Source organism: Hyla sarda, chromosome 6 (genome assembly GCF_029499605.1).
Source record: "Hyla sarda isolate aHylSar1 chromosome 6, aHylSar1.hap1, whole genome shotgun sequence".
Taxonomy (NCBI): Eukaryota; Metazoa; Chordata; class Amphibia; order Anura; family Hylidae; genus Hyla; species Hyla sarda.
The window spans coordinates 89,149,464-89,165,754 of record NC_079194.1 but is presented as its reverse complement, the minus strand read 5'-3'; the positions used below and the strand labels follow the sequence as shown (position 1 = coordinate 89,165,754).

The window sequence follows — 16,291 nt, the reverse complement described above, 5'->3', positions numbered from 1 at the left end:
CGGCAATTCATTCCTCACTACTCCACTCTGGTAGCTCCCATTGTTTCGCTTACCAAGAAGACTGCTAATCCAAAAACCTGGACTCCTGAGGTTGAAGAAGCTTTCAAGCAATGAAAGGCCGCCTTCTCATCTGCTCCTGTGTTAGAAAGATCCGATCCAGGCAAGCCATTTTTTCTGGAAGTGGATGCATCTTTTGTTGTTGCAGGTGCAGTTTTGACACAAAAATCCTCCAAAGGTAGAACTGTAACTTGTGTTTTTTTCTCTAAGACCTTCACTTCTGCGGAGATAAATTATACCATAGGAGATCGTGAGCTCTTGGCTGTAAAGTTGGCCTTGGAAAAATGGCATCATCTTTTGGAGGGCTCTGTACACCCAATTACTATTTATACAGATCACAAGAACTTGCTCTATCTACATACTGCTCATCGTCTCAACCCTCGTCAAGCTCGCTGGTCTCTGTTCTTCTCCAGATTTGACTTTTTTATTCACTTTCATCCAGCAGAGAAGAATCTTCAGGCGGATGCTTTGTCTAGATCCTCCGATGTACAAGACCAAGAATCCCATCCTTAACATATTAAACCTGCTAATCGTTGCATTTCTGCAGCACCGGCAACTCTTCAGCACCTGCCTCCTGGAAAGACTTACGTAACTCCCCGTCTCAGACTTCAAGTCTTGAAATAGGGTCATTCCTCATTGTTGGCCAGTCATGCCGGTATCCTTACAACTCATATCCCAACAGTATTTGTGGCCAACTTTAAAACAGGATGTCGTTGACTTTGTCCGTTCCTGCTGGGTCTGTGCCCTGGACAAGACCCCTCGCTCCAAACCTGCAGGACTTCTACAACCTTTGCCAGGTTCTGAGCGACCTTGGACCAATATTGCCATGGACTTTATTATAGTAGACCGATTCTCTAAAATGGCTCATTTTGTGCCCCTGCCAGGATTACCATCAGCACCGCAGCTTGCTAAACTTTTTCTCCACCACATCTTCCGCTTGCATGGACTGCCTACCCATATTGTGTCAGACCAGGTAGTTCAATTTGTCTCAAAATTCTGGAGGGCTCTCTGCTCACATCTCCAAGTCAATAAATTTTTTCTTGGCTTATCACCCTCAATCTAATGGACAAGTTGAAAGGGGGAACCAAGTCTTGGGAGACTACCTTCGCCATTTTGTTTTGGCTCGTCAGGATGACTGGACCGATTTACTCCCCTGGGCCGAGTTTTCCTACAACTATCGGAATTCCGAATCCACTGGGACTTCCCCTTTTCATGTAGTCTATGGACTTCATCCACATCCACCCCTTCCCTTGTCCTCTCCCTCTGGTGTCCCTATGGCAGATGAACTTGTACAGAATTTCACCTCCATCTGGAAGAAGACTCGGCTCTCCCTCTTATATGCCACGACCGGTATGAAATTTCAAGCGGACAAGAAAAGGTGTTCTCCTCCCGAATTCTCTCCTGGAGACAGAGTGTGGTTGTCATCTAAATATATTCGCTTCAAAGTACCTTGCTATAAACTGGGTCCTCACTATTTGGGTCCTTACAAGGTAAAGAAACATCTAAATCCAGTGGCTTATTCTCTTCATCTGCCTTCCTCCCTCTGGATCCCGAATTATTTTCACGTCTCCCTCTTGAAACCTTTCATCCATAACCGCTTCTCTAAAAAGGACATTTATCCTACTCCCATCTCAGGTACCCCCGATGTTTTTACTGTCAAGACAATTCTGGACTCCAAACTTATCAGAGGAAAACGCTTCTTCCTTCCGTAGATTCGGAAGGATTCGTACTGGAGGAAAGGTCTTGGGAGCCACCAACTAATATTCTAGACTGTGACCTCATCCATAAATTATTGTCCTCCAAAAAGAGGGGGAGACCAAAGGGGGGGGGGGGTACTGTTACACTCTGCTCTCCAGCCGCAAATACCGGCCGTGAGTGCAGAGTCCCTGTCTTCCGGCGGGGCCACATTTGCATGCGCATGCAAATCCAGGGCCCTTCACTCACCATGTTCCGCTGCCGCCTCCTCCCCTGTGTCTCAGCTCTGGCGCGCGTGTCCCCGTCTCCTAGGGCGTGCACGCGCCGGAACTCTGGAGTTTAAAGGGCCAATACACCCATAATTACTGTTTGCACCTGACACTACATTATAAAGTCCCTGCACATCCCACACTTCCCTGCCGGATCTTCAGTGCCCCTAGCCTGAGATTAAGCGACCCTTTAGCCTGTTAGCCTTTCCCGTGTATCCAGACCTTCTGCTACGTTATTAGACTCCGCACCTTTGCCGCCTGCCTTGACCTTCTGCTACATTTGGCTACGCTACTTCATTATCCTTTAGTACCTCGCATTGCCCAGCTACCTGTGTGGTTGAGCTGTGTCGGCGGTAGCGAACTGGGTGTCGCCTGCCTCAGCAAGCCCATCCTGCCTTGCGGCGGGCTCTGGTGAAGACCACCGGCACCTTAGACTCCCCTCCCCGATACGGTCCGAGTCATCAGCCACACAGGTTAGAAGATCCACATCCAGCTCCGTTACAGGCCTCTTAAAAATGAAAGAAGCAATGTGATTGGTTGCTATGGGCAACTGATGAACTTTTCCTCTGCATTTTTTTTTTTGGGGGATAAATCTCCCCCATGGTCTTCCCAGAAGGGAACGTTTTGGTTTTGATTTGGTAGCCTACAGTTAGAGCACCATACTGAGCTGTTACATATTAAAAAGAACATGGCTTTTGATTAAAATAAGAGCTCTGTGTCTTGGGGATGATTTGTATGAAAATAAAATGGAAAGCCAAGAAAATGTTCTGCTATTGTTCTTCATAATTTGGCCATTAAGAGCTTTATTTTATTCCTGGAAACATATTTCTTAACCTAAGCTGTTCAACTAGGGAAAAAGTGATCATTATCAATGTAGAATAGATGTGTCCATAATTTGTACAGATGGGAGACAATGAACTAAGTGATACAAATATGTTATGAGTTATTGCTGTAATATGTATCATGCACACGGTGTATTTTTAGGAGTTGGTTATACTTGAATCTTATTGCACTCATGGTCAGGCCATTAATTATAATAGCATTTAAAGGGAAAATACTCCCAATGGTATAACAGGTTGTTTGGATACCCAAGACATAAGAGTCTGAATATGGCTGGGTTCACATCACGTTTTCTCCCATACGGGAGCGCACACAGCAGGGGGGAGCTAAAACCTTGTGCTCCCGTATGCCTTTCTATGTGCTCCAGTATGTAATTCATTTCAATGAGCTGGCTGGAGTGAAACGTTTGCTGTATGCGCTTTTACAACCGGACCTAAAACCATGGTTGACCACACTTTTAGTTCCAGGGAAAAAGTGCATACAGTGCAAAAATGAGCCAACTGGACCGAACGTTTCACTCAGGCCGGCTCATTGAAATGAATTACATACGGGAGCGCATACGAAGGCATACGGGAGCGCAAGGTTTTAGCTCCCCCCTGCCGTATGCGCTCCCGTATGGGAGAAAACGTGATGTGAACCCAGCCTATGCTAGTATGTTATGGTCTTCATAAAATGATATAAAATAGCTAATTTTGTCATGAAAGTTGTTCTTACAGTTTTTTTTCTTACTTTTTTTTTACCTCTATAAGATAACTCGGTAGGTTTCCGTTCAGTCTGGTGCGACAGCTATACAACATTAGTATCACACATATATATTTATCTTACCCCAGTAGTACTGAGCAACTGCTCATTCAGGAAGCACAGTTATAATCTGAATGTACAGCAAACAAACAACAAATGGATTTTTGGTGGTTTCAGAACTGTTAGCATTGCAATATGCATCTAGATATCTACCTGATGTTGGATTATACCTTTAAGATCGACTTTGATCTTGCTGTACTTCATACTTCCCTTTGGTTGTTAAATAAAGTGATGGCAGTTCAAATAAAGTGAGGCAGTTTTACTTAAGTTATTATACAGTAAGAGGTTACCTGACAATGACTGTTCTTTTTGCTTACTTTCCCCTTTAGGAGAGAATTATTGAACGTCTAAAAGAACAAAGAGAGCGGGATGATCGAGAAAGACTAGAAGAGATTGAAAACTACAAGAAGGAGAACAAAGACCTAAAAGAAAAAGTGAACAGTCTGCAGGCAGAGTTGACGGAAAAAGAGGTTGGTTGCACTCTTGATTATATTTTGCTTTTGTGCTTGAGAGTTTGTTTTACTAGGTCCTATTTAATTAAAGAACTTGCCAACACTAACTTTATTTTACAGATTGCGACAAAGCATACAGTATTGTATTGTGGGAAATAGAAGATGGGCACTGGGGTCCTGCTAGTAGAGATAGGACATGATGGACAGGAGCCTGTACTGTCCACTGGGCGGTGCAAAGCAGCAATAGACAAAAATAGATGACGTGAATGTGGAGAGAAATATGACAGCGCAGCACTCACCCTTAAAGGGGTACTCCGCCCCTAGACATCTTATCCCCTGTCAGATCGCCGCGGTGCCACTGCTGGGGATCCCCGGGATCCCCGCTGCGGCACTGCGCTATCATTACAGCACAGAAAGAGTTCGCTCTGCACGTAATGATGCGCAGGGGCCGGAGCATCGTTACGTCATGGCTCCGCCCCCCGTGATGTCACGGTCCGCCCCTTTCAATACAAGTCTATGGGAGTGGGCGCGGCGGTCGTCACGCCCCCTGCCATAGACTTGCATTAAGGGGATGGGCTGTGATGTCACGAGGGGCAGAGCCATGTATCGTCCGTCCCATGTATCGCCCGTCATTGCGCACAGAGCGAACTCGCTCTGTGCTGTAATGATAGCGGGGTGCCGCAGCGGGGATCCCGGGGCTCCCCAGCAGCGGCAACGCGGCGATCTGACATCTTATCCCCTATCCTTTGGATAGGGGATAAGATGTCTAGGGGCGGAGTACCCCTTTAAGATAGACCATCAATATTCTTGTCCTGAAAACCACTTTTATTGAAGAGATGTTTCTATTTCTCTATAGACCAGTTTAATTGACATGAAGGAACATGCATCTACTCTGGCTTCATCAGGAATGAAGCGAGACTCCAAGTTGAAATCTCTTGAAATGGCCATCGAACAGAAGAAAGAGGAATGTAGTAAGTTGGAAGCCCAGTTGAAAAAGGTATGTAGAGCATCTTTGTATATAGCACAAGGTGACATAAAAATGGTCTGGAAATTCTCAGATGGTTCAGTCACCACTTACTGCACTCTGAACTGTAGCTGCATCAAAGTTTGCTTTGAACTTAGGGAAATAAAAGTCTTATCAATCGTGGTGATTGGACCTTAGGAGTATTAAAACAATAGTATATCACATGTTGAATATATACTGCATGTTTTTGGTCCAGAGAGGGTGATGACACTTATCTGAACCCAACCAGATTGTAATTCCAATTCAAAGTCTTTGTGGTTTTTCCAGGATTGACTTTTGTCATCACATTGCCATAAGGTTTGGATGCAATTTGCTTAAACTAATACAAAAAAAAAAAATCATTGCTTCAATTGTTTCTGTAGTGCAAACAAAGCTGTTATGTGAAGCAAACAGATGCTTTCCACAGCACTCATAGAAGAACAGGAACTGTAAGGGTATGTTCACATGGGAAGGAAATATTGGGGATGTTCTGTGTAAAATGGTGCATGGAAAATCAGCAGCAGAATACAGTAGTAAGGATATAATTCAGATTTTAAAAATGTCATCCACCTTAAAAATAAAAATCTTCAAACAAATTCTACTGTTGCAAGATTTGCTTGTAGATTCACAGTAAAATCCACAAGTGCAGATAAAAAAAATATATTGAATATTGTTTTTAATTAGGTTTACCGGCAATGATCTTCAGTACCAGGCATTGCCACAATTGTATGTATGTTTTGTGCCTGTGGGCTGTTGGAAGGATTAGATAAAAATCCTAGTAAACTCCTCTAAGTGTAATATCTAAGGCAGACTGGTTACTGAGGCTAAACTATTTTATAGCAAAATATGCAGAGAGGTTGGGCAATATACAAAATACACATTTCTCTACTTCTTAGAGCCCCCATACACCTTAGAAAGAAGTTGGCTGAACCCACTGATTTCAACAGGACTGTCTTGGTGTATGGAGGCCTTCTGACTATTCTCCGACAGATGATGGTAAGGAAGAGAAGCCACTCTTAGTAGCTTTCTCTGCCTATCAAATACACAAGAATGCTGAGCTGAACATTTATGTGTATGGATGGGATCAGAAGATAGTTGTTGGCAAAACAAAATTTAACCTAACAGCTACTGCAAGTGTTTGGGTATCTTTACTGGTACTATGATTATATTTTGATCATGACAAACTTAGGCACCCATCTTGATAGACATAGTTGACACATTTAATTGACAACTTTCTGGTGAGACATAAAAAGTATCTAAAACAAATAACAGTTCTGGTGTACACCTTGGACACCAGCCGTAATTTGCTGTGGTAAATCTACCTCATTATGCTTTACTTACATAGGGATTGATTGGGCATATACCTCTTTTTGTATGGCTAGTGACTTGATAAAAATGAATTCTCTACCCCCCCCCCCAACATCCAGTTTGACAACAATAGGCCCCCTGCACCTTACTGCTTGTTTCTGCTTCTGTCTCGGAAGGAAGTGGGAGGAGTAGGGGACTGAACAACATCCCACTGGAAGCTGCGGAGTATTGGGGGAGGTGAACGTGCCTTTTTTTAAATTTCTATCGTGCCCCCAGCCATATATAACAAATGGTATGTCCCCAGCAGAGGCTTAACTTGTATCTTCTGGGCCCCAATGCAAAATCTATAACAGTGCCTCACTTTTCCATGTGCCATTTATATTGTTGGTGTTCCCTTTTGGGGCAGGGTCTTTGGGGGCACCTTGGGCACCAGGGCCCTCTGCTACCTCGGCACCCTCTATAGTTACGCCCCTGGTCCCCAGATAGCCCATTTAAGGCAGATGATCTCCAACCTGTTGGAAACCATTGCTAGACAAAGGAGGCTTTGCAAATTTAGATTTTAGAAATAGTGGAAGGTTCTAAACTGAGCCTGGTTGTAGTTACCACTTGTTCTCTGTGAATGCCTATTAAATAACCTCAGTCCCAGTAATGACATTCATTAATTACAGTGTTGTTTGCTTAGTTAGTCACCAGCTCTTCACTCGTGTAACATATGGGGCAAACAGACCATATAAACTTGTAGCATCATTAATGTTCCCAGCATATTTGTGGGTCACTACAATACAAAGTTCAATGCAGAACACTTTCCTTCCCCTACAATACATACCATTGTCCTCCTATCTGATAAATTGCTCTTAAGAACCCCAACCCCAGAGGAAATAGAAAGAAGCTCTACAGTAGTTAACTCTTTAAAGGTAAACATTTTTAAAAACATACAGAAATAATCTCATACAATTAAATATACTTTTTTGTGGACATACTTCTAGACACATTCATGTACAACAACACGGTCCATTCATGTAACACAATTATATGGTTTCCTCAGTAACCAGTCGGATTTCAAGATTGGCCATCAATATTTGATGGGCGTCCAATTTTTGGCACCCCTACCAGTTAGCTGTTTGAAGAGGCTGCAGCACTTATCTAGTACAATAAAGAGACTGAAGAGGCCTCTTCGAATGGGGATGTCAGGAGTCAGACCCCCACTGATCTAATATTGATAGCCTGTCCTGATTATAGCAAAGAAGTGTTGAGGCAGCACAGCCAGAGTAAAATGCAGTTGATGGGTGCAAGCCGAGTGAAACAGTCCCAGTCGCAGACTTTACAAGGATATCAAACACAGAGGTCCAGCAGCACACCAGATGATTTGCAAACAGGGTTTTTTTTATTATCCCATGTTCAGATACATATCTGAACATGGGATAATAAAAACACCCTGTTTGCAAATCCTCTGGTGTGCTCCTGGACCTCTGTCCTGATTATAAATACTAAAAGAAAAAATCATAATCCGCTCACCAGATCCTGGATGATAGTAGTGAGTAGTCACAAATGGAGAGGTGGATGGGAGGCATGGAGCAATTCGCCTGGGCTGGGCCCTAGTGTAGGCAGTGGACAAAGAAATGTTTCTCCAGATCCCCGATATAATCTTGTATGCTATATTTATAATTCCATTAAAAACTTCAAAAGCAAAAAGAAAGATACAAACACAAAAGTGCAGATATAAGGCAAATTACCATGGCTACCATGATTAAGATCAGTTAACTGATTGAAACGCGCTGGAGTTTCATTTGTGTTTTATCTGCACTTTTTTTTTTGTTTGTATGTTTTTTTATTGTTTCCCAATTTTTTAATGGAATTTTGAATAAAGCATACAATATTTTATCGGGGAGCTGGATAAACTTTCTTTTGTCCTGATTATAGATAAGCAATTTTCAATAACTTTTTTAAAGGGGTACTCTGCCCCAGACATCTTATCCCCTATCCAAAGGATAGGGGATAAGATGTCAGATCGCCGTGGTCCCGCTGCTGGGGAGCCCCGGGATCCCCGCTGCGGCACCGCGCTATCATTACAGCACAGAGCGAGTTCGCTCTGTGCGTAATGACGGGCGATACAGGGGACGGAGCAGCGTGACATCATGGCTCTGCCCCTTGTGACATCACGGCCCGTCCCCTTAATGCAAGTCTATTGGAGGGGGCGTGATGACCGCCACACCCCCTCCCATAGACTTGAATTCAAAGGTGCGGGCCGTGACATCATGAGGGGCGGAGCCATGACATAACGATGCTCCGGCCGATGTATTGCCCGTCATTACGTGCAATGATATCGTGGTGCTGCAGCGGGGATCCCAGGGCTCCCCAGCAGCGGGACCGCGGCGATCTGACATCTTATCCCCTATTCTTTGGATAGGGGATAAAATGTCTAGGGGTGGAGTACCCCTTTAAGGAACTCCAGTGGTGAAGCTGATGCTCTATGTTAGGCCTACTGCAGGACAAAGCCTGACATAGGAGTTCTCTTTGTAGTGTTCTTGGAATTCCTGTATCATGCTTTGCCCCCTCCAACTCTACATTTGGTGTAATTCTGTGTATCAGTTTTATCTGCAGTGTTCCTTTAATTTTTTAAGAAAACTATGTCTCTTAATCACTGTAAACTTCATTTCAGGACTCGACTGCATGCTGCAACTTTCTAACATAATCCACTGTTTAGGTGCATATTGTAATGGAGATTAGAACAGAGCGTCTTATGTAGCAGCGGCTACATCTTCTTCATCTTCCCATCAGGCCTCCTCCCCTCACTGTTCCTTTATTGACCCCCAACAGTTTTGCTAAATGAATGACATGTATTTAACAATGGTTCTTAATTAATCTTTTATTATTACTATCTTTGAAAGTTGCATGATAAATGGCTGTCTTCACTAAAAGCACTTCTGGTGATTCATTGCCCAAGTCCAGCACTTAATGTATCATCAGAAGTGGACAGCCTACTTGATTTCATGGGTTATTTAACTCGAGAAAGGGAAAGTAACAGTAAACCATACATTTCAGCTCCTAACCATTCTCTTGTAGCAGCCAAGGTAAACACGCAGCTGTCCCCTGTGACTCTCACGATTTTACCGTGGAATGTTGAGGAACTTACATTGCTACGTATTTATGACAAGTTCTTTTCTGCAGACACGCTTAGATTGTCCAGTTAATGCTGTTTTTCCTAAATCTTTCCTTCTTTTTTTTCCTTTTGTGTGTGCGTCAACCCTTCCCGTCTCCCTTAACGTAGCAAGCTGAGCAGTTGTTCAATCAGATGTACAATCCTGTAAGTGACTAAGAAACAGAACACAGCATGCAACCTCCATCGACATAGAGCTGCGCACATCTTGTGTCATAGCATCACTCCGGCCGCACACATGCTCCGGCTCTGCCTGCATCATATCTGTGTATCAGTGTTGGAAACAGTCAAATGGTAGTTTCTGCTTTTTGGTAGTGCTGCAGCATGCATGAAAGGTGGCGAATGGGTTAACTTCATTTAATACTCTGCAGGATCCTTCAGGCTTCTAAATTTGTAAGTGTACACAGAGAATTTATGTATGATTAAATTATAGTAATGGCTTGTTAATTCCAGATGGTTTTTGAGGGGAAATCAGTATCATTCATGTCCTAAAATAATTACTTCCAAACTAACTCTATTTCATTGTGATTAAGCCTCTATAATGTGGCATGTATCACTCTGCTTTTTCTACACTATGGCACGACATTGGAAAGATCCACAGCTTTACCAGCTATGAATATGTGTGGTTTAAATGGGACATAAATGGGACCCTCAGTAGCATGAGATATAGAAAGAGGTTTTTCACCTTAATGTACATAAACATTTATAAGGGGTAACCTTAAATAAAAAATAGAAAAACGACAACAAATTTCTTCCCAAAACAGCACCACATATGTCATCAAATTATTAGTGGTATTACAGCTCAAGGGCAAAAGCTGTAATACCACACACCACCTGAGGACAGGTGTGGCCATGTTAATTAAGTTCTGCCATTGTGGTAAACAACAAACCACCATTAAACTTTAACAGCACGGCCATAAGCTTGAGCCAACGATCAAAATGATATTTACCTATTCACTTTTGTAAAGCAAGCAGTTTACCCCTCCTAATAAAGCAGCCATGTCATAATATAAGACTTAAAGGGGGTACTCCGCCCCTAGACATCTTATCCCCTATACAAAGGATAGGGCATAAGATGTCTGATCGCAGGGGTCAATGCAAGTCTTTGGGAGGGGGCATGACAGCTGCCACGCCCCCTCCTATAGACTTGCATTAAGGGGGCGGGGTGTGATGGCACAAGGAGGCGGGGCTGTGACATCACGATCCTCCGGACCCTGCATTGCTAGCCATCAGGTACGGAGCAAAGCTCGTTCCGTGCACAAGATGACGGGGTGCTCCCAGAGGTGGGACCCCCGCAATCAAACATCTTGTCCCCTATCCTTTGGATAGAGGAAAAGATGTCTAGGGATGGAGTACCCCTTTAACCCCTTAACGACGCAGGACGTATATTTACGTCCTGCGCCGGCTCCCGTGATATGAAGCATCATATCGCGTTGGTCCCGGCGCTCATCAACGGCCGGGACGCGCGGCTAATACCACACATCGCCGATTGCGGCGATGTGCGGTATTAACCCTTTAGAAGCGGCGGTCAAAGCTGACCGCCGCTTCTAAAGTGAAAGTGAAAGTGACCCGGCTGCTCAGTCGGGCTGTTCGGGACCGCCGCGGTGAAATCGCGGCATCCCAAACAGCTGACAGGACACCGGGAGGGCCCTTACCTGCCTCCTCGGTATCCGATCAACGAATGACTGCTCCGTGCCTGAGATCCAGGCAGGAGCAGTCAAGCACCGATAACACTGATCACAGGCGTGTTAATACACGCCTGTGATCTGTGTAAAAGATCAGTGTGTGCAGTGTTATAGGTCCCTATGGGACCTATAACACTGCAAAAAAAAAGTAAAAAAAAAAGTGTTAATAAAGGTCATTTAACCCCTTCCCTAATAAAAGTTTGAATCACCCCCCTTTTCCCATAAAAAAATAAAACAGTGTAAAAAAAAATAAAAATAAACATATGTGGTGTCGCCGCATGCGTAAATGTCCGAACTATAAAATATATAATTAATTAAACCGCACGGTCAATGGCGTACGCGCAAAAAAATTCCAAAGTCAAAAAAAGCGCATTTTGGTCACTTTTTATACCATTAAGAAAAGAATGAAAAGTGATCAAAAAGTCTGATCAAAACAAAAATCATACTGATAAAAACTTCAGATCACGGCGCAAAAAATGAGCCCTCATACCGCCCTGTACGTGGAAAAATAAAAAAGTTATAGGGGTCAGAAGATGACATTTTTAAACATATAAATTTTCCTGCATGTAGTTATGATTTTTTCCAGTAGTGCGACAAAATGAAACCTATATAAGTAGGGTATCATTTTAACCATATGGACCTACAGAATAATGATAAGGTGTAATTTTTACTGAAATATGCACTGCGTAGAAACGGAAGCCCCCAAAAGTTACAAAATGGCATTTTTTCTTCGATTTTGTCGCACAATGATTTTTTTCCTGTTTCGCCGTGCATTTTTAGGTAAAATGACTAACGTCACTGTAAAGTAGAATTGGCGACGCAAAAAATAAGCCATAATATGGATTTTTAGGTGGAAAATTGAAAGGGTTATGATTTTTAAAAGGTAAGGAGGAAAAAACGAAAGTGCAAAAACGGAAAAACCCTGAGTCCTTAAGGGGTTAAGATAAGGCTTTCTTAAAACTCATTATTACTCTTATATATTTCAAATAAAATAACTGACATGACATATCAATACCTAGAGAGTTTGTTACAGAAATATGGTAAAAGTTAAGGAAAAGCCACAAGGAAACTCGAATGTCACAAAGAAAAACTGTTGCTGACTTGAGATCTGAGGCACCTCTTGATTCTGCCTCCCAGTCTGTAACTTTGCTACAATGATAAAACAGGCACTGAAGGAGTGACTTCTATTGCACAGAAAGATATTGCTTCTATATCTACCACATGCATCTCCCAAACATTTTTAGATATTGGGGCATCCATGTGATTTTTTTATATGCCTAAGTGATCCTTGATCCTTCTCCTAAACTCCCTTTTTCTCTTTTTTACATGTTGGAAATGACATGTAAGTTAAGATGAATGTAAGTTCATATGTCCCTTTGATCCCCAGGTTCCCACCTTTTATGCTTTATGGAAGATACATAAGGGGCTATTCCCCCTAAAGGGACTTCCCATAGTATCAGAAGTTGATTGAATTACCCAAAATGTAGGGATTTATTTGGATAAAATTCCAAAGTATGTTTCTCTCCCATCTTATATTAGGGATACCTTTGATCTCCTTCAAAAGATAGGTTTTCAGGGTTTATGTGAATTCATCAAGCTGGATTCCATCTAAGTCCAGGGCACAAGGGTCCCATTAAGAGACTAACTAAAACTTAGCTTTAACAGGTGAAATAATGATTGTTAAAATTATCATCTGTTGTCCTCAATAGATGTAGCTGGTCACTACAAAAGAGGGAGCTATCTCTCTACTGATAACCTGTTTAGATGGTAGGGCCTCAGTAGTGCTTACTAGAGTGGTGCCTACTGGTTATCATCACCCTCTGTTGATGGAAATTATAGTTTTTTTCCACCTAATAATTAAGTGTAGAGGCATAATGCCGAAGACTATTACCACTCTCTGCTGGTGAAGCCTGCAGGCTATTTCACCTTAAATGTATACAGATGAGTGGCACTACAGGCTATTACCGCTCCCTACAGGCCTACAGGCTTTCCACTTTTCTAACAGGTATAGATGAGAATTGCTCTAAAGTAGTAATAACTACCTATTGGTGAGGCCTACAGGCTCTTCCACCGAGATTATAGCAACCCACTGTGTTGGTAAAATAGACACAATTAAAAACATTCTGGGGGAGATTTATCAAAGCTATCTATTTCCCGCATCAATATAGACCAACTTACAGAGGGTTAGGCTGGTCTATTGTGCGCTTAATTTATCAAAAGTCGCAAGGCTCTTGATAAATTCTGCGCACAGACTTCGTGATCTATGCTTTAGACTGTATTTAAACCTGCTCCAGCATGGTCTGACATTTCAGCGTACTTTCGGCCAATGCGACTTTTCGCCAAAAAGTCTCTTTTGATAAATTCAGCACCAATGCATTTTTCTGTCTAAAATAGACTAGAATGCATCAGGTTCTAAAAATCCTCTAAAGCAAAAGTTGCACATATTTAGACTGCAACTTTCTGTGCGACAAATTTAGACAGGAAAAACCAGTCTAAAGCCTTCGATAAATCTCCCCCACTATTTGCCCCCCTCTACATGTTTTGGTGTCACCACACTGTCTTCAGGAGGAAATTGAGGCAAACCATCTACCATGTGCTCCAAATGAGTATTTGTGGGATGTCATCCGCTCCGTCATCACACTGCACCCTTTATGCTCCAATCACTCCCCTGCATCAATCTGTGGTCACAGAAACCGATCCTATCATCTGTCAGTATCCAATTATATCCTCCAAGGAGTCAGCCAGAGCCTTACCTCATACCCTGTTATGTCATCAAGATGCATCGGCAAGTGAAATCACGAAAACTATGTAGATCCCGCGCATGTCAGCGGACTCATACTCCGCTGCATCCATCTTTACTCACACCGAGAATGCAAAGTCTATTTCCATCGTTAGTTCCGTGGTCGCGCAATACTTGGTAAATGACACATGTTGTTGGCCTCTATAAATGTTAAGGCATTGAGATTGTCTTGAGGCTGTTAACTTTTTCCTCAAAAAAGAGAGGGACTCAGTGGGCCAGGGGCTACTGGGCCGGTAGGAGAGTGCCATTGTCTTTAAAGAGGAGTAAAGCAGCTGGAACCCAGAGATACTTACTGGAGGAGATTTACAGATGACATATTCATTGTCTAGTCTGGAGCTTCAAAAACATTATTGAAAGTCTCAATCAGAATAATTTAGGCCTTCATTTAACATTTCAGTTTCATCAGGATGAAATACCTTTTCCTAACGTGTTAATAATGAGAGGACAGTGGGGTTACTGGGAAACATGTACATTTAGAAAGGCCACAGTTTACGAAATAGAAAAGTCCTCATCTCCAGCCTCTAAAGTGAGGTATACTGACAGGCAAATACCTAAGGATCCGCAGGTCACTGCGGACCTGCAACTATCAAGCAAGGGAACAAAAAGACAATTTACTTGATGGAGGTTACCAGACTGTGGTACTCACAGGGGCCCACTAGAGAGCTTTCAATTCTGATAGGAGGACTTTGCTGACACCTTAAAGGAAAGAGAGAAATGGTAAACTAATCTTCAGGACTTTTAATAATCAGGCTGAAAATGTGAGAACCATCTTAAAGCGACATTGGTATATCCTAAAAGGTGATCCTGACCTCCAGGATATACTCCTGAATTATCCATTGGTGACATATAGAACGGGCAGGGCTATCACAGGTAGACTTGAGCACAGCCACTTCCAACCCCTTCAGAAAAAAGGTAGCTGGCTAGAAAGAAAACCGATTGACACTTGGTGTCAGGGTTGTAAAGCATGCCCACATATTGAGCAAACCAAAACACAGTTACAGGATAACAGCACAATATATATGATTTTGCAGAGGATTAAAATATTTGTGCAATTGCATTTGTCATCTCCAATATGTAGGAAAGGTAAAAAGGGAGTTTAGGAGAAGGATCACAGGCGATATAAAAAATCATAGGGACACCTCAATATATAAACATGTTTCAGTCATTCTTACATTGCCAGGAGGTGGAGTGTGGGATCGGTGGATCCTTCATGAAGAGGCCGAATGGATTCATAAAATCTCTTCAGGGAATCCCCAGGGTCTATACGAATGTCTTATGTTCAGTAGTTTCCATTAATAGATATAAATTACTGTGAGGAGAAAAAAAGATCCCTTGCTAGCTTCAATTCCTCACATTACCAGAAAGTCCACAATACAGTACTGTGATAACTTCCTTTCCTTTGCACCCAAGAAAGTTGTCATGTTTGAATATTTGTCACGGACCCTTTTCTACAATACAAGCGGAAATTTAGAATGTCCTCAAGGTAGTCATGTTCCTGCATATTAGGAACGCTGCTCAGAAAGCAATGCAGCTAATTCCCTCTACTGAATAGGAACTGAATTGTCCTGGTCTTTCACCTTATAAAACAATATATTATTTCCTGTCTATTGTGTGTGTGTAATGAACAGTACTTTGCCCTTAGAGTAGAGACCTTGATAACACATCTGTTTGCCCGCTGGCACTTTACTCAGCATTACCACAGGTTTTTCTATGTCCTGTCAGCAGATGCCATTGGTTGGCTCACCAGGCCAAGTTTTGGTTAATGACATGCACGGCCCGGCTTGTCTCCGCTCAGTCACTACTTTCCCTGTGCTGACATGTTTTTTTTTTTTTTTCGATAATTAAAATAAGCAGTTGCTTAGCTTTAATCATTGTCTGACTAACATGTGGTTTTCACAATAAAATGCCCTAGGACAGTTCTGCCATTTAAAATTGCCCAAATTGCTGTCCTTGCTTTTTGCCCGGGCAATGTAATAAATGTCCCTGGGTTTCATTTTGCAACATTTTTCTCATCACTGAGGCTCCGGTTTGACCCAATTGTTGTTCTCATCTGCCTTTTAGATTTATTTATTCCAGTTCCTTTCTTTTTTTTTTTTTTTAAATAAGTTTATTTATTTATTTATTTTTGTATTTTTTAAATCACAAACAACCTGTAACTGATGAGCCACGAAGACTCTATCTGGGCCGCGATTCATTTTGTGGGAACTCGCAGCACAAATTGATT

At 42.5% G+C, this 16,291-nt stretch overlaps 1 protein-coding gene across 1 annotated transcript in view; it reads left to right on the top strand.

The window, feature by feature from the left end:
* Nucleotides 1–16,291, top strand: part of ERC2 (ELKS/RAB6-interacting/CAST family member 2) — a 950,023-nt gene that overhangs the window by 477,202 nt on the left and 456,530 nt on the right. Inside the window, exons 10-12 of the mRNA XM_056528115.1 lie at nt 3,992–4,132; nt 4,971–5,111; nt 9,694–9,729. Coding sequence (XP_056384090.1) covers nt 3,992–4,132; nt 4,971–5,111; nt 9,694–9,729 — 318 coding nt within the window. The remainder of the gene's footprint in view (nt 1–3,991; nt 4,133–4,970; nt 5,112–9,693; nt 9,730–16,291) is intronic.